Source organism: Chiloscyllium plagiosum, unplaced genomic scaffold (genome assembly GCF_037043375.1).
Source record: "Chiloscyllium plagiosum isolate Xiang-an unplaced genomic scaffold, Cpla_swu_hap1 HiC_scaffold_20, whole genome shotgun sequence".
In the NCBI taxonomy this organism is placed as follows: domain Eukaryota; kingdom Metazoa; phylum Chordata; class Chondrichthyes; order Orectolobiformes; family Hemiscylliidae; genus Chiloscyllium; species Chiloscyllium plagiosum.
This window is the reverse complement of record NW_028270158.1, coordinates 12603585-12623022: the sequence shown is the minus strand read 5'-3', so window position 1 is coordinate 12623022 and position 19438 is coordinate 12603585. Positions and strand designations below refer to the sequence as shown.

The following is a 19438-nucleotide window of genomic DNA, read 5'->3' as shown; positions in this document are numbered from 1 at the left end:
GAAGTGAGCGTATGAATGAAGTGAGTGGTGTCTAACTCCCCTAGTCCCCTCTCTCTCACACTCCCAGGACCACTGTAAACCTCACCATTTCCCTCATGTCTGAAGTGCTAAGGCCAATAAACGCCTTGCACTCTTACGCAGAGATCGGGTGGAGTGAGGAATGTGGCACTGCCTGCGGTCCGCTGCCCAATGTGCGGAGTGCTCATTGTGCTCTGGCTGAAACACTCCTACCGCCCCTTTTCTACACAGTCATACCATGCACCCCGAGAACGAGCTGGGTCCCAGCTAAAAATAGAAAAGGGAATTCTGGAGTTCCAGTTTGGACTGCAGACATCCTTCAACGTGACACACAGAGAGATGCTGCAGCTACCTCAATTTTATCTTTCTCACAGCTGGTGAGGACAGGATCCTTGCTCCTGTGAAAATAAAGACAGAAACAGTGCCCCCTCCACTTACTTTATCTGCCAGAATCATGGAAGAGCCGCCGTGTATTCCCAGGATGGGGATAAAAGTCTGGGAGGAGATAAAATCCAAAATCTGAGCAATAGCCTCCTGGTCGGTGTCATCTCCAAAGACCACGCCGTGAATCTTGGTGCCTGACATGAGATCACACACGTGGGTGATGATACTCTTCGGGTCGGTCTGGTTCACCGCCACACTCACCACGTTGACATCGATGGGGAAGGCAGGGCCGTCTTCCCGGATCCACACGTCCCGAAAGCCGGGGCTGTCGGGGCTCCTGCCCAGGATGACGGCGATGTTCAGGGTGGGGTAAGCCGGCTGGCCCCCGCTCAGCTCCAAGTGCACGATCAGCAAGTCCAAGGCCAGCACCGCCAGCAAGCCCACTCGCCCCATTTTCCGAAGCTCCTTCGCCTGCAAAAGGGGCAAGACGGAGAAACAGCTTGCAGACTGCACCAAAACACAACCCAGAAACACACTGTCTCTCCCTCTCTCTCTCTCTCTACCCCCCCCCCCCCCCCCCCCCCAACACCAAACACACATACACACTCCCCTTTAGATCTTTAATAACATCTGCAAGGTACAAACATGGAAAAGTTCACCTACTCACCAAATAAGGAGAAAGGAAACCGCAGTCTCCGCATTTTTGGAGAGGTGCCTTGCTCTCCCCCCTCGTTATGAAGACCCAATAAAGGCACCTGACCTGATCTCCATCCTACTGAGTATTCAGGGCAGGGTGCACAAGACTTGCTTCGGGTCACAAATTATTTTGGGCTTCTGCGGGTGTTCGTTTTAAATCAGCAAGGGGTCCCGTTCCCTCCCCACAACTCATATTACACACACAGGAGAAATCAGAGTCCTGTCCCCACACAGCTCCCGAAAGGTGCTGGTTAATGCATTGCACGGTGGCCTTTGGCTAACTTGTCAATTTCGGTTTGAAATCGGAAGGGGGATGTTTCCGGAGTTGGAACAATGCAGCAAAAGCGCCCAGAAACAATCACAGAAAACACGTTTGGCTTAACGTGCCGGTGGTTTGGGGGGAGCCAGTTAAAATGTACAAATCGACGCCGAGTGTCGTTGCGAAGGTAGTAAATGAATATCAACTTAACCGCCAGCATATGAGGAGCTATTTTAGTAACAGCTTGAAGTCACGAAATGTAACATTGTGCATGGAGTGGGCGTTCAGGTTTCACTGATAATCGGATGAATCATTTAGTCTCTACCATGTTGATATACAAGAGACGCGAGGCATGAATTGAATTATCAATCTCATTGAAACACTTCCCAATCCCATCTGCACACACGCAACATTCCCTGCACACCGTCAATGTTTTAATGGGCGCGAGCTATTTCAAAGGTGGCTCGACAAAGCCCGCGTTTGGGAAGGCTAGGCTGTTCAAACTGGTGAGCTAACTGAACCGGTAAGCGACGTGAAACAAATGGGTATCAAGTCCATTCCGAAGCCACAGACTCTTTCACATGAGTCGGCGGGAGGAGAGAGCGACAGCGGCCCCTGCTGGCGCCGGGCGTGAGAGCCTGATGCAGGAAGGCGGACAGCAAAGCAGCAGGATTACCTGGGTGACATACCTTCAATATCACAAAATGAATCTCCTTGTTGGCATGTTGGAAGGATTTGCATGTCTTGGCCCCCAACACCGAGGGTTACTGTGTAGGTCCCCGCATCTCCACAGAATGCCACTTTAATCTCCAGCTTATCTCCTTTGCACTCAGCAGCAGCGGCTCTTGTACCGGCAACTATCGAAGCATGAAAGTATGCAAAGTTGGTCTACATTGGGCATAAAATGCAGTGAGCCCGATTACAAGAAAAAAATAAGTTCAACACGCTTCAAATCTCTTCTCTCTTTCTTTTTTTTTTGCACTTTTGTTTTAGACGAGGCACCCCAATGCTGCGAATTGCTCGATCTCTGGGTTTGGGTGAATTTATTTGCAGCCAGCAGTGCCCCACGTTGTGAAAAAGCCGGGTTTGCACACGGGACAAATCCGGCTCAGTTTGGAACAGCGTGCGATGTTAACCCAGTGAGATGGGGTACTGTGCAAGCAAAAGCCCGCAAGGTGGAAAATTAAATCAAAGAGCGAATCTTATGTTCAGGAATAATTGTCGCAAAGGGAAACATAAAGACTACTGCAAAAAAAAAGGGTGACCGCGCACACAAGAAACAAAAGCGAATATACTTACAGCATCATTCTCGCACATCGCTGCAGCGCCTATGCTCGATAATGAGATTGCAGGATAACCCATTTGTACTGAAACCCACAACGCCAGCGAATATTTCCGCGGTGCGCTCGCCTGTTGGCGGATGCATGTAACATGCTCCTGACATGTGCCACCAAACCAGCCGGTCTCATCGTGGAAAATGCAAAGGCGCTCCCATCAGTGCCGAGGCGTTGGTCTGAGCTCCCTCGGACTTTCAGACAGCAGTAAAACCAAGCGCCAGACTCGGCGAACTCTTCTGCCCCAAATCCTCCAGTCTGCCTCTAGTCAAGACTGCAATACTCTCTGTTTGAGGGATTAAGTCAACAACACATCCTTATGGAGACAATGTGAATTACAGCAGCGGTCGGTGTGACTCGGAGAAGTGTATGGGGATGTGTGTCTTCAGTCCAGCCCTATTTACTAAAAAAAGGAATCTTAGAAACAGCTTGTTTGACGTACCATCTTTTTTCAGCGTAGCAAACCGACTCCACTTCTTAAGGGTTTCTGAACGTCAAAGACTAGAGGACGGTCTAACCCAGTGAATGAATCCATCCGAATCCAGTCGCTTGGAACGAACAGCTCGTTCTATCAATTGGCTCAAAAGCAGAAAGCAAAGGATATTGTGAAGAACCAGGGTCCGCCGTTGCTTGACCAAGGGTATGTGTCGGTCTGCCTGGGTCCACTGCAATAGCAGTATACACAGCAAACCAACTCTTAGAACGTGCACAGTGCCGGAACAGAACAGGTTGAAGCTTTTTTCACGCCTTAACCGCAATAGGACATTAGGTTGGACACATAAAGTGGACTTTACTGAGTGGGGGAAGGGAGACGGGTGGGATACTGAGTGCTCCGGGGACCGGGACAGGAATAACTGGGACCAAGATCGGAGTACAGTCTGCATTCGGAGAGCTCCGTAAAACTCTGAGCGAATGTGGTGTTGCAAGCAATAGCAAAAGTGGGCGTTAATTGGGGAGGTTGGGGTTGGGGGGGGGGGGGGGAGCAGATCAAGACAAAATCTCGCCTCAGCTCCACTGAACATGAACAGCGTTGGTTTGAATTTCAGGGGGAGTCAGCGTTCGTGCAGCGTGCCGGTGCCATAACTGCTCCAAATGACCCGGGCAGCAATCCGGCTCGGCTCTCGGGTTTAGTCCAAATCCACGCCGTGCAAAAGAGAGATCCCTCAGTGACTCCGGTTAGAAGGCAGTTTGTCACCTATGTCAGTCTGAAGGGGGTGGGAGGGGGAGGGGATCCTGGAGCAGTTTAAAACCCGTCCTTCCCTTTCCTTCACACATTACAACATTGCTCACGTAGCTCGGAATTTCTCCGCTTGAAGATTAATCTGCTCGTTCCCTTTTTTTTTGGCTGCGCCTGACGAATTCTCACATTGTAGCGCCGCTTATCTCATTCATTCGATCCCCTTCATTCCGGGGGCGTTCCATATAGTCGCTTCATTCCTCTCTCTTTCTGTACATGATATAGATTAACATAGCCGTGAGTGGAGGGGATCGATGAATGTACTATTTCCAGAACAGGCGCGAACAGTAACTCGTGTAATACAAAAGATGTTAAATCATCCTTTGCCAATGACTTTTATATACTGCGTAATATAGTTTCATCAAGAAATGCAGTCTTTTTTTTTGTAAAAAGCATAAATTGTAACCAAACGTCTCTCTAAATCTAAAATGCAACAGCATTGTAAGGCTGATGGGAAGCGAATGGGGACTGCGGAAAAAGATGGTTACAAGTAACAAATGCAGAGGAACTAAAACAAAAGGAATTCTCGCCCCACAAGTCGCTCAGGGACCCAGCATTGATGTGCCCAATGACTGTCTCCTTCTCTCCACGTGGAAGTGGCTGTTTCTGGACAGGGCTAACTGTTGGATGTTACTTGCTTCGATAAGGCGCAATGGCTCCATTCAGAATCGCAAACGGATTTCTCCCAGCGCCTCGATGTATTCGAGTGTGAAAAGTTGAAGCGGGGAAAGGCAGGACTACACACACACACACACACAAACACACACTTGCAGTGATGCACAATTGGGCAGAATCCTTGACGCCTTGTTCGGCCCTGGCTGTCATGCCGAGCTCAGGACAGGTGAGTGGGAGTCGGTAGGTGCTCCCTATTCAATTGTACTGCCCTAGAGGAGGCGCCGCATGACAGCTCACCATCATCACTGTTACAGGAACAATATGGGGAGGATTGGGTGGGGGCAGGCGAGGTTATTCTCTCCAATAAATCAGACTGGACTGCTGCTCTCCATTTCATGGAATCCAGCCACAACTTAAATTGGGGTCGTCTGAGACACATCTTTGAAAATCTGCACTCGTACGGCAAACGTCCCCACATAAACAAAGCCCCAGGTAGGGTTCTTCTGGTGCAGTGGTAATGCTCCGACCTCTGAGGCCCGGGGGTCAAATCCCATCTGCTCCAGACATGTGTGTCATGGCATCTCAGAACATGGAAAATGCCAACAAATCTTGAATATCAACGTACACAAAGTAATAGTGACCAACTAAAATAAGGCGCCAGGTAGGGTTCTTGTGACGCATGGTAGTGTCCCCACCTCTCAGCCAGGAAGCCCGGCTTCAAATTCTACCTGTTCCAGGCGTGTATGTTATGTCATATCTTAATGATGTGATTAAAATTTTATTTTTGAAAGGAGGTCCCAGGTTAAATGTCCAAAAGTCAACGTTTAATGTAGGAACCGCCAGAGTTATTCGGAGTCAAGAGACTGTAGTGAAATAATAATTTTCTATTCAAAGGTGCAAACCCTATCCACAAAGGCACAGCTTGGTGCATTGCTAATACAATCCGATATTCAGCCAAGTTTTGAACATTCATAGCATCCTAAGGTGCTAGTCAGGCGAATGCATAGATTGGACATGATCAAAAATACGGTTTGGAAATGATTTCTGAATGTTGTAGCGGTTGGGAGATCCGGGGAGAAGGTCAAAGGTATATGAGGACGTGGAATGCAAATCAGAAACAATTGCATTTATTTGGCAGTTTTCACCACAGAACACTTTATAGCGCATTACATCCATTGAAATACTTTTTTGAAGCCACGTTATTTATGTAGGGAACTGAGCAGCCAATTGACTAAAGCACATTCCCCCAGTCGTGAAAATGACCAAGTGACCAATATTAGTCCTCATTGTCACACAACGTCCTATTGTGTGACAATGACAAGGTCATAATTTTGGGACGTTGATTAATAGCTGAATATTGACTCGGACCCTGGGAAGAATCCCCTAATCTTCGCTGTAATGGCTCCTTATGATCTTTTTCCATCCACCTACACTCCGGTTCCCAAGGTTAGAATCATACCGGACTCGAAACGTTAACTCCGTGTCTCTATCCACAGATTTCGCCAGAGCTGCTGAGTTCCCCAACACTTTCCGTTTCTATACTGGGGTGCGACTTTGGTTTAAAGTTTCGTTCGAAACACAGTACGGCACTCCTTCAGTAATGCACTGGAGAATCAGCCTCTATTTCTGTGCTCCTGCCTTTCAGCAAGTGAGACTTTTAACTCGTAATATTCTGACTTAGGGATAAAATGACCACCAACAGAACCCCTGCTAACACGAACAAATAGGGGTCTGAAGGGAGAAAGGCAATGCACAGAACATCAAAGCGCCCGTAAACTGAAAGCCTGAAGAGTAGTGCAAGTGGTTGACTGCCGAATTGTGTTAACACTGCACTATGATGCTCATTTGTGAAAAGGGTTTGCACCTTTCAGTCGAAATTTGAAATGTCAAATTCATTTCCAGGTCCAAAGACTTACATACGGCCAGTTTCCGGATAAGCTAATGGCCGGAACAATTAGACCATACCATGATTCTTGCCTTTTGGTTTTCAATTGAAGGACTCTATCGCTGGTCCATTGAATATTAGATGCCGTTTTAAAATGCGTCAAGCCTAAATTTCAATGAAGCTTAAACAAGTGCCGTTCATCTCTGCACTATCACTGCACCATCCTGCATATTAGGGACAGGCTATACACAATATTCATTTTCTAATGAACTGAAGGCGTCCTGATAACCACACTGAGATGGAATATATGACCAGCTCCAGGTAGTGAACGGTACACAATATTCAAAAGGGTCTGGGAGACGGTGTATCTCGTGTTGACTGAGTTAATGTTCACTGGAGATATTGATGTCTCCCGCAAAGATGTCCGGTGCAAAAGTTACATAGTTTTCCCCACATTTAGGTTCCCCTTTATTCTCGGTCGGGTTGAAATAACAAAATTGAAGGCGACTAGCTGCAACTGCTAAGAGACAACTGGATGGTGCAACACTGGGAAGGCAGAGCGTTTTTGGAATGTTCAGACATTATTGCGAAGAATGTGATCCACTTGATGAGTCACCGTGTGTTGGATACGTCGCCAAGTTGATGTTGTCAATTCAAAGCTGTTTGCGAAAGCAGGCCGTCCCCTTCAGGCTCAAAGCGAACGGCCGCCAGCCGGGAATGTCGCTGTCCATTTCAGCACCAGCCAGGAGCCCCTGTGCTCACTGACAGCGCATTGCAAAATGTGGACTGAATCCAAAACAGTGTGTCGTGTGCTAAACACAAAGCCTCAGCGTGAGACGTGAGTTGCTGTTCTGATCCTAAAACCCTGTTAGTGTAAGCCATCTTTGTAAAACATTCTTTTTAACGCAGCCCCGGTTGAAGGTTGCAGTCACTAGGCTACACGATGGGATTAATTCAGTACCGTTGAAGAACAGGCGTTTCATTATTTTGGGACATTTCTGTTGTTTGATTAAATTGGGAAGCCAATACCCGACACAGTAAAAGACTGCTTTGTCCGGTACTGTGGGAGCAGATATTGCCTGATCTGCAACGGGTTTTGCTTTTGAGCTGCAGTTAGATCTTCGAGGCTGGAGTTGCGCCACTGAGTTGCAGACAAGTGTAGGAAACCTGCTTAGCTCTTTAAAGGTGCATTCAACCAATTCCTTTGCGATGTCTTTTTTTTTGGTTCGTCCCGGTTTGGGAAGAAGAATAGTGCTTCGCTGACCAGCTCCATCAAGAAAAGTCGGGTGTTAACAACGGGAGGGAGAAGGTGAGGACTGCAGATGCTGGAGATCAGAGTCAAAAGTGCGGTGCTGGAAAACACAGCAGGTCAGGCAGCATCCGAGGAGCAGGAGAGTCGAGGTTCCGAGCATAAGCGCTTCGGATGCTGCCTGACCGACTGCGCTTTACCAACACCACACTTTTTGACTCTGGTAACAACGTGAGAATTCCCTCAGGATTCGCCAGGTACCCGGGAGCTGGCAGAAGACTGGGAGAATTGAAAGTTCGAGATTTGTTCTGGCTGAAAGCAGGCTGCGTAAACTCGAGGACAAAGATTCCCAATCGTTCATGGCAGAAATGTTTGTCCTCTGGGCGATTTCCAACAGTACCTGCCACATACACACACACTCCGATGTATTATAGATGCCAGGGAAGGGAGAGGGACACGAGGAGGAAACGAGGTCACATAGGAAAACGTTTAGCAAGCACTGTTCAAGAATTTTCACCCAGCACACCCTAACACTTTCCGTGCGTTAGCACTTCACATTGTCAACGAGAGCCCCCTTTGCCAAATCAAAAACATGTGGAACGCCTCATTGATCAAAGGGAGCCCGATTGGAAGCTCAGCGGCTCATGGTGGTGGTGAGGAGAGGGTCATGCTGCAATTTGCACAGTTGAGGTGAGGAAGGGGACGGGAAAAATAGGCAGAAATATCCGGGTGCGTCTGAATTTGCAGCTCCACAACCTAGTTTAGGATAATAATAACTAGGCAAATATTTACATTTTTTCTAAACCAACGTTTTCAGATATGCTATGACACACCTCTGAAGGTGGGACCTCTTTGGAAACTAACACTATGCTATAAGACCTTCGGACATTTGTATTCAGGGCTTATACTTCCAACAGCTAATCTGATTCTTTTGCAAATGTAAACCGGCATGAAACACGCGTAGAAATAAAAATGATGAGTCTTTCCTGCCACAAGGGATCATGTCTGTTATTGACAGCTCACGCTCAACGTACCTTATTTATCTCCAGCGGCTGTCTATCTGAGATTCACAGGGAACAATGCACAAAAAATCATCAAATGTCTAGCTGACTCTTCAAACTTTAGTAATCAAATATTCTGAAATATTGAATATTTGTGTTGCACCTGGGTTCACGCCAATTTCAAGTATTAAAATGGGGTCCCATTGGAAAATAGATTGAGAAACACTATTTTAGGAGATTCCAAAAATTCTGTATGAACTTGGCTAATGGCACAAGTCATAATAATAATCAAAGGATGTCAGTGAATCTGAGGCTTGCAACATAAGACTATACTTAGGAAGACAGAAACATAGAATCTTTGTGCATCAGTAGGCCATTGTGACCTCTGAACTGGCTCCACCATTCAAAATGATCATGGTTAATCTCTATCTCAATGCTACATTTGCAATTTCTCTCTATACCCATTGCTGTCTTTAAAATCTAAAAAATTATTCATCACTTTTTAGAATATCTTCAATGCCACTTCTCCAGTAGAGACATCTGTGTTAGAAGACCTCTCCAAGATGGTGGTGGAGCAGGACTCCTGAGCTCAGGGCTTGGCTGGTCCATCCACTTCTCTTTTTGTTTTTTTTTCTCTTCTCACTCTCCTCCTTCTTGTACTTACTTTCTATGAAGAGCTCGGTCGCGATGATGGCATTGATGGTGGCGACTGAGCACAGCGTGGATTTGTCTAAGCCCAGTGGGTACTTGGGTGGGCCCAGCATGGATTGATGGTGGAAAATTCTGATAAGATGGTGGCAGAGAAGTTGGTGGAGACGCGAGCACAGGAGCCAGTATCGGCAATGGTGGCTGCCAGATTGGTGGGGTGGGGGGGGGGGGGGGGGGGGTTGTCAACGAGATAGGCTCAGTGGCGAAAGATGGCACCTAATGATCAGCAACTTCCACATTGGTTGGGCCCGGTGCTGGCAGCGACAAGTGATGGCAGAATGGGCATCATGGCAGCATCGGTGGAGAAGGCTGTACCTGTAGTCAGTGTCGGGATCGGGAATGTTGGGCTTCAGTCCCGCTCCCAATGTCCAGCGGAGCAAAAGAACAGAGGAACGCGACTCTGTTTTACTAACATTTAAGTCTTAAATCTTAATTTCAGTCTTATTTTGTGGATATTTTCAAGTCAAGATGGCAAAGGCAGAGTAGGCAGCGTTTGGGCTCCTGTGCCCAGGCCTGTCCTCTTTGTGTTTTTTTTGTGCTTTCCTTCTGCCCCTCTTTTTTTTCTCAAACGTACCTGGTAAAGAGTGCTCTTTGACAGGAAGTGGCTTCGACCGGCTCTGGAGCAGCGGCGGCTTCATCAGAAGCAGCGTGGCTACACAGTTGGTTGATTGGCCTGTGAAGCCTGGAGCAGGAAACTCGCTTCCATGTGGAGTGGGCCCCTGATGGTGGCATGGCATAGCCTTGTGTAGCCCTGAGCAGGACACTCTCTGCAACATGGTGTGGGCTGGGAAGCCCGGAGCGAGACACTCTGCGGTGGCATGGCATGGCATGGGCTGCTGAAGCCCAGAGTGGCAGAGAAGAAGGAAAGTTGGACTCGCTTTAAGATTTTTTTAGTTTATTCCAAGTTAATGTGAATGGCGCTTATGTATGAGCGATGGTACACACTTTTCACTGCACATTATATTGGATACATGTGAAAATAAAGGATATTCTTATCTTAAAATCTTCTATAAGTCAAAATGGCAACAGAACGTGGTAACACATTACACTTTTCATTTATTTATTTGTTCAATACAAATGAAAATAAATCATTCAATTCAGTTCTAAGGTTCATTAAACTTTGAATGAAGAAATCTTTCCTCATCTCAGTCCTAAATGGTCTGTTCTTAATCCTGAGACTGTGTCCCCAAAATCTAGACTCCCTAACCAAAATCTAGACTCCCTAACCAAAATCTAGACTCCCTAACCAGGGTAACCATCCTCCCTGCATCTAATCTGTTCAGCCCTGTTGGAATTTTATATGTTTTAATCAGATCTTTGCTCATCCTTTTAAATACTAAAAATTACAGTACCAGTCAATCTGATCTCCTTTAGGACAGTCCTCCTACCCTTAGTATCACCCTAGTGAAGATCTGCTGCAGGCCCTCTTAGGCAAGTTGCTTCTTTCTTAGGTAGGAAGATCAAAACTATATGCAATACTCCTGGTGTGGTCGCACCAAAGTTCTGTGTATCTGTAGTAAGAACTTCTCAAATCAAATCCTGTTGCAACGGTAAAGCGCGAGGCTCCTGAAAGTTTTTTTCACAATCATCTTAACATGATATATGGCCCATAATCTTGCTGCAAATGTCATCAGCAAGTAGAAGACCAATAGACTGCTACGTTTCAGGATGAAAAAGTTGTCAATGCGATGTTATTGACAAGCAGTGGTCAACTGAGATCAAGCATTGTACCATTGTAATCTCGCAAGAAAATGACTGTTCTGCTCCTTCCCTTCACTTGATTACAGCTTTTACTTTATGATAAACCTATAGTCCTTCCTGGCCGCATCAATGTTTTTGGTCAATGGCCTTGATTCCACGTTGGCCTCGTCTACACTTATTAAGGTACATAAGACTGCCATAACATAGGAAGCTCAACTGTAAAATATTGATGGTGTGCTCAGCAGATTTCCTGATGATTATATAGGCTTCTTTGGATTTGCATTTCTTTTCCTAAGCAGTTAAATGGTTCAGCAAGGACTAAAGTGTTCTTGCTTTTCTTCATTTGTAAATGAGGCTTCCCTAATGATTACTGCAAAGTAAAAACATAACTGGCACTGGGTTATGTGGTTGGTCAGACTAGCTGCACCTTCTGGGAGCAAAATGTTTTTCTTTGCATGAAGCAGTGGACTGACTGTACAAATATTGATATTGATACTGCTTTTCCCTTTTGGGAATGTTAGGTCAGAACAGAAAGGATTAACAGGCTGGTTATTAATGTCAGGGGTGGGGGGCGGGGCAGTGAGGAAGATGTGCATGTTAAGTCGGTGACTAATGATGGAGATGGAGAGGTCCAGGTAGTGGGGGGAGGGAACTGCCCGAGATAGTTCTGGTGAACTTAAGGTTGGGGTGGAATGTGTCAGTGAAGTTGATGAACTGTTCAACTTCCTCATGGGAGCACAAGGTGGCACCGATATAGTCATCAATGTAGCAGAGGAAAAGGTGGGGAACGTGCCGGTGTAGCTGCGGAGGATGGACTGTTCCACGTACCCAATGAAGAGACAGGCATAAGTGGGGCCCATACAAGAGCCCATGGCTACTCCTTTGGTCTGGAGGAAGTGGCAGGATTCAAATGAGAAATTATTGAGGGTGATTATCAATGTGGTCAATTTCATCATAAATACTCCTTCTGCAGCAAACAATTCTCCAGGATGTTGAGCCTGGAGTTCCTGGCTTAGAGTTAGCTGTGTTGCTAAGAGAGCTCCTGGAGTTTCATTTCAAAGCTGATGAAAGGTTACTGACTCAAAGCATTAATTCAACTTCTCTCCACAGGTGCTACCTGACCTGCTGAACATTTCCAAAGTTTTCTACTTTTTTGGCAGATTTCCAGTGTCCACAGTGCTTACTGCTTTTGTGTAGCTGTTAAGAAACTTGATTACTTTAACAGTAATCAGCAGTGTTAACTGAATGCTCAAGATTGTTTCTGTATCGCCTTAAAGCAAGTGGCTGAATTACAGAATTGTTTCCTTGACAAACCATAGCCTCCAGAGAGAGCACTATTCAGTTATGACAAGGTAACTATGCCAGGTTTGTAACACAATGGATTAGCCTGTTGATAAGTGCCCTTGATGCACTTCTAGCACCCACCTGATATCTCAAGTATCCTTCTCTATTCCTACTGATCCTTGCTTGGTAAACTAAATATTAGGGATTTCTGATCGTAGGTCTCTATAAATATGAGATGTCTACGTGGAAAATATTAACATTGCTATATTTAGTTTCTAACTCCTGAATACAGGAATATTTTGAGCTCCACAAGCCATTTCATATAGATTGGTTGTGTCCATTTATCACAGAATGTATGAAAGCTCCAGTTTTGCAGCTCGCCCTTTTAAGATGCCTGAAATCTCCCAACTTGCATGTTAAGTACTGCCAACAATCTATCTTATACTGAAAAACTGTGCAAAAAATTATGACCTGGACTTGGTGTGCAGAACCTCATGACCCCTGAGCTTGTTTGCCACTATTATACAATTGGCTGTGACAGATACTTACTGTCAATAATGCTCTACAGCAAAATGTACTGAAGTTTTAACAACCATAATAAATCCTTCATTCTCAGCTTGATGTGGATATCTCAATCTTGGGAAATGATAGAATTCTGCACAGTGTCGATAAAACAAAATGCTGGTCAGTACTTGTTCTCATTCAATGTCTTCAGCAGTTATACACTAATAGAGACAGCACGCAAATTCTGTTTAGTGGTGGTATGGTATCAAAACACTTTCAAATTAAGAACAGTAAGATAAAATTACAATTCATTACTTTTTAAATTGATTCTTCTGAAATTGTTCTCTTCAGGGCTTAGTTAAAGAAAGAAATACCAGATCTTGAGCCTGTTCAAAACAACCTCTGAAGGATTCTGTGAAGAGGGGGAAAATATAATTCATAATGTTGACAAAAGAAAAACACAGCCTTCAACATCAATAATAAATCAGATGCTAGAATTCATTAATCTTGCTGTTTGACTGTTAATGCTATGATAACTATGATAACTCCAAAAATGTGCAGGTTAGGTGAATTGGCCATGCTAAATTGCCCGTAGTGTTAGGTAAAGGGGTAAATGTAGGGGAATGGGTCTGGGTGGGTTGCTCTTCGGCGGGTCGGTGTGGACTTGTTGGGCCGAAGGGCCTGTTTCCACACTGTAAGTAATCTAATCTAATCTAATAATTTATGTAGTAATTGTAAACCTTCAATTAATTAATACTATCTGTAGCAGATGTTAAAAATAATGCCTTCACAATTCATTTTAATTACATGATGTATTTCTTTATGCAAAAGTTGATTAAAAGCTGGAATAGAGATATTGGGCATAGGATACAGAACTCACATAAGAAACAGCTGTCAGTATGATCAGAAGATGATATAGTTAGTGCTATACAAAAATGAATTTGACTTTATTGCAGGGCCTCTCCTCATTTAAATCTTTCATTATATATCCTGTAAATATTTTCTTTGTTCATTGAATCAATTACATTGTCACAATAAAATACTAATTGTCACTTGAATATACATAATTCTTTGCTGTACTCTGACTGAAATAAAGGATGTTCATGGTTCATAGTTTTGTTAATTAAATAAAACTAGTGATTGAAAGTGCAGTTTAGCTTCAATGAGAAGTTGTGTATTTGAAGTGGAATATTGTCAAGCTTTGTTAAATGCGTTTATGTACAATAATCTTGTCAAAGCTTCACTGGGAACTTGACATCAAATTGAAAGATGGTTACAAAATCATGTTGCATGTCAGGAAATCCATCTGTGTCTCCTCCTGAATAAGTTTTATGGAAAAGAGTTGCCAACTAACCAAGTGTTAAATAAGGAACTTCTGGTATTTGAATATCATCTTGTATGCTTAGCCACTTGAAACAAAAAAAAACATTTTTTTGTCTAATCATTGCACATATAGTCTTCTGGAATATCAATATGAATATTCCAATTGACATCTATTATCTTTTGTTATATTGTTCATGATTTATTGAATTCTACCTCTGTTTCATGTTTAGTATTTGTAAGTAAATACATCAGTAAATATCCAGATCTGAGTTTGTTATTCTGCCAATTTTGACAGATTACAGTTAATCCTATAAGAAGATTACAACAGAAAAGGGTAATCGACTCTGCATTGTGGGTTAGAAGGCCTGTCTACAGGAAAAGCTGTGAGTTGCTGAAGAGAAAAAAGGAAGTATTTGAAACCTCAGAAATGCATGTTATTTGGAACGTTGGATACCTATTAATTGTTATGGATTATTCAGAATGCTAAAGTGAACTGGCTAGTTTTATCTAATTTATTTTTCATTTTGATTTATCCCTTAACTGTGTCAATTTGTCTGTTTGCCTTTGTGTAAGAGAGGGGGCTAGAATTAAGGAAGACTGGGTTTAAATCAGTGACATTAATGACTTTGTGCTTTAACTTTGCTCTGCTAAAGCTACTGTATTATTAATAAATCGTTAATGATTTGTTGAGCTATAAACCCAGTGTCTCATACTGATTCCTTACAAAGGTTAGTACTGGCTACACAAAAAAATCTGCTTTGGAACCATTGGGGTCAAATTTGAGGGTGATTGAGTATTTTAATTCAACTGTGATGCAAGTACAGGGACATGAAGGCTGATTTTGTTTTGGCCATCTGTCTTCGTATTGTAACATAATATTGTATGGTTTAAGATATTTCTGATCATTTAATGCATTCAGCTGATTTTCTCTAATTCAATCTAATTCCTTTTCATTAACTAATAAGCTTTAGCTAATTGACCTTTCTTTATAACTTTAAGCATGAATCACTATTGATAATTTTCCTCAGTCTTTTCTAAATATAGCACATTTTTATTGTCTCTGTATAGCTATTTATTGGTTAGACAAGTTTACAAAAGAAATTTCAGGGTGTAGTTTTTTGATTATTCTCGACGAAATCTATGATTTGGCTAAAAACTGATCCCTGTTCAGAGATACACATATGCTGGGCACACTATGACAGATACCGTTTGGCTGGATACTTTCAACATATGCTTATCGTTACAACTTAACGGGGAAAGATAATCAAAGCTCACTGTTCCACAAACAATCACAAATATGGAAAAAACAATTTAAGCCACCAAGCTGATCCAACGCAAAAACAGAAATTATTCGAAAAGCTCAGTCAGTCTGGCAGCATCTGAGGAGAGAAAAGAGAGTTAACTCAACCCAAAATGTCTCTTTTCTGTCCACAGATGCTGCCTGACCTGCTCAGCTTTTCCAACACAACTTACATTACACATCTTTAAAATTCAAGCACAAAGGCATTCATTCATAAAAAAGAGAGATAGACATATTATTTGACCCAAATATGATGGGTGGAAATATATAGATAGGGAAAACAAAACTTTGGAAATCAGAAGATTACAAGTGGGTCAATGGGCTGAAAATGGCTGATGTAGTTCAGTCTGGATAAATGTGTTGTATTCATTTTGGTGCAACAAACAAGGGTAGGGCTTAGACAATTAACAACAGGGCCTTGGGTAGTGTTGTAGAACAGAGAGACCTAAGGGTACAAGCACATAATTCTTTAAAGTTTGTATCACATATAGATAGGATGGTTAAAAAGGCATTTGAAATACTATGTCCAGTTCTGGTTGCCCAGTTATAAGAAGGGTACTATTAAGCGGGAGAGGGTTCAGAAGAGATGTACTAGGATGTTGCCAGATATGGAAGGTTTGAGTTATAAAGAAAGGCTGAATAGGCTAGGACTTCTTTCATTGGAGCATAGGAGGTTGAGAGGCGACCTCATAGAAGTTGATAAAATAATGAGGGGTGCAGACAGAGTCAACGGTAGTTGTCTTTCCCCCAGGATAGAAGATTTCAAGACTAGGGGCACATTTTTAAGGTGAGATGAGAGAGATTTAAAAAAAGACATGAAAGGCAAATTCTTTACACAAAGGGCAGTTTGAGTCTGGAATGAACTTCCTGAGGAAGTGGTGGATGTGGCTATAATTACAATGTTTAAAAGACATTTGGATAGGTACATGAATAGGAAAGGTTTGGAGGGATATGGACCAGGAGCAGGCAGGTGGTACTAGTATAGGGGATTGCGTTCGGTGTGGACTGGTTAGACCAAAGGGTCTGTTTCCGTGTTGTATGGCTCTATAAATCTAAATCCAGACCATGAAGTGGAAAGTTATTCCTCCCAACTCTTTTGATTTTATGAATGATGACATGCTGTTGTCTGTAGAGCAATGATCATTCTTCAGTTTGATACTGGATCAGGTGGCTATAAGCCTTTTTTGTATTCGAGTTATTTCTTTTAAATTGATAGACTTTTTTTCTCAGTGAAAAGCAGTGGGGGAGAGAGAGAGAGGGAGAGAGATGTTTTCTGTTTGCTGACTCTGGATGGCTCTAGCTGCACTGTTCTCACAATTTCATATCAAATCACACTTCAGTCAAGCTGAGAGCTTGAATCAGACAGGTTTTTCTTAACTCAAAGATTCCTGGTACTGCTCTGTCTATTGACCTAAAATCTCCAAAATCAACATAGCCTTCACCATCTAAAAAATATTCCACTTGATTTTTTTTTGAGTTCCAAATCTCTCTGGTATTCTAGCTATATGACGCTGTACCAACAAAATAAACAGATGTGAAAAACATAAAATACTGTAAATGTTAGAAATCTGAAATAAAAACAGGAAGTGCTAGAGAAACTCAGCAGGTCTGGCAGCATCTGTAGACTCCAAATGTAGTCTCACCAATCAATGTGTTGTAAAACTGAAGCATAACATCCCTACTTTTGTGTCCTGGTCAGAAAGTTGCAGAAATCTATTATTTTTCATCCCTGATAAAGATCACAATTACAACAGAACCCAGAGTGTCTAATACTTAAGTCAAAAAGCGCAACAGGTCAGGCAGCATCTGAGGAGCAGGAGAGTCAATGTCTCAGGCATAAGCCCTTCATCAGGAGTGTGTGCATGTGTTGGTGTGCGTGTGTGTGTTTGAGTGTGTGTGTGTGTGTGCGGTGGTATGAAGGGGGCTGAGAGAAAAATAGGAGGGTGGGCGGAAGGTAGCTTCGTGGATGCAGGTGGGGGATGATAGTGATAGGTCAGAGAGAAGGGTGGAGTAAATAGGTGAGAAGGAAGATGGACAGGTAGAACAGTTCAAGAGGGCAGTGCCGAGTTGGAGGGACGGATATGGGATATGGCAGGGGGGAGGGAGATTAGAAAATTAGTGAAGCCAATGTTGATGCCTTGTAGTTGAAGCGTCCCAAGGAAGAAGATGAGGCGTTCTTCCTCCAGTCTTCAGATGGCTTGGATTTGGCAGTGGAGGAGGCCCAGGACTTGCATGTCCTTGGCGGAGTGGGAGGGAGAATTGAAGTGGTTGATCACAGGGCAGTGGGGTTGTTTGATGCGCATGTCCCACAGATACTCCCTTAAATGTTCCGCGAGTCGTCATCCATGTAGAGAAGAACACATCGAGAACAATGGACACATTTAATGAGGTGCTTGGATGTGCAGGAATATCTCTGCCAGATGTGAAGAGATCCTTTGGGGCCTTGGACAGAGGTCCTTTAGTATGGCTTTGCAGATGGAATCATATGCCTTGAAACTGGTTCAGACTTGCCAAAGTTTGAACATCATCCATGAGGCACATGGATGTAGGAGTAGAATGGAATACGTTACACTAGCCTTGATAAATACAGCTTACTTTTCACTCAAGAAAATCAACATGATCCAGAATAAAGCACTCTGATAATCAACACCTCATCCACCTTCTCAAACATTCAGTTCCCCCATCACCAGCGCACTGTGGCAGCAACTTGCCAAGACTTCTTTGACAATATTTTCTAAACCCATGAACTCTACCTTCTAGAAGGATAGGGACAGCAGATGCGTTTGAACTTCACCACTTGTGTGTTTCACCGTAAGTCACACACACCACTCTGATTTGGAAATACATCACCATTCTTCTTTTGTTGTTGGGTCAAATTCCTGGAATTTCCTCCCTAACAGCACTGGGTGCATCTAACACCATATGGACTGCTGTGTTTCAAGAAGGAAGCTCACCAACACTTTCTCCAGGTCAATAAGGGATTGGCAATAAATTTTGGTCTTGCCAGCAAGACTCACATTCCATAAATGAATGATAAACAGTGTCATTAGCTCAAGCACTGGTCCTTGAAAGCACACGCTCAAATGCAAACAGTGGAGAAAACAGTCAGGCAGTCTGAAAACTGACTCCTAGGTAGCAGCTGTTGATCCAGCTGTCAAATACTATACCTGAGAGAGCTAACATTGATTCGTAACAGACAGAGATAAGTCATGAATATATTATGTTGGAGATTGAAATTGTACCAAAATATTGAGCATCATGATCTCCAGAGAATGTTGCTTTGTCCTCAATAATAAATTAATAGAAGAATAGATTAGAGGCATCAGTATACAGAAGAGAAAAATTAGTAGAAAATCTGTACTTGATATGAGCTAGACAGGCTGCTACAGTTCTTAATGGTAAATCAGCGTGAGTAGGCAAGCTATAAAATAACAGCTGCAGTTGAAGTCAGAAGCATAGCTTCCAAAGTAGTTTAAAAATCAGATCATTGTCAGCTTTTTGCTGTCTCTTTTATTAGATTCTAGGTGCATATTTTTGAACAATAATTAGTATGTGATTTTGTTTTTCCCAAGAAATCAACCACACTTTGGCAAGAAAGGTAATATTTCTCCTTGATTGGCTGCTGTAATTTCCGAACAGACGTTCTTATTTCCAGATCTGGATCCAATCCAGTTTCCCCATTGTCCAAAGATATGACAGCAGAACAGCTGGAAAGGTTGAATGCATTAGTATGCAGGTACAGGAAGTGATTAAGATGGTTAATGGGATGCTTTAATTTACTATGAAAGGAAATGGGCATAAAAATAAGGATACAAACATATGAACAAACATCTTGAATATCTTGAATTGTGCATAAAAGTTCAGGATGTTATGCTACGCTTATACAGGGCATTGGGGAGACTACATATCCAATACTGTGGACAGTTTTGGTCTCCTTATA

At 43.3% G+C, this 19438-nt stretch overlaps 1 protein-coding gene across 6 annotated transcripts in view; it reads right to left on the bottom strand.

Moving 5' to 3' along the window:
• Positions 1-3608, bottom strand: part of grin2aa (glutamate receptor, ionotropic, N-methyl D-aspartate 2A, a) — a 303951-nt gene extending 300343 nt beyond the window's left edge. For 4 of the 6 annotated variants that reach the window (XM_087997676.1, XM_087997678.1, XM_087997679.1 and 1 more), the window contains exons 1-2: positions 2047-2177; positions 457-873 (exon numbers count right to left, since the gene is read on the bottom strand). In XM_087997676.1, coding sequence (XP_087853802.1) covers positions 457-855 — 399 coding nt within the window. In that variant the 5' untranslated portion in view covers positions 856-873; positions 2047-2177. Of the gene's footprint in view, positions 1-456; positions 874-1069; positions 1201-2046; positions 2178-2656 lie in introns of those variants that run through there. The other 2 variants (XM_087997681.1, XM_087997677.1) reach the window with 2 other exon arrangements.
• Between the last annotated feature and the right edge of the window lie 15830 nt (positions 3609-19438).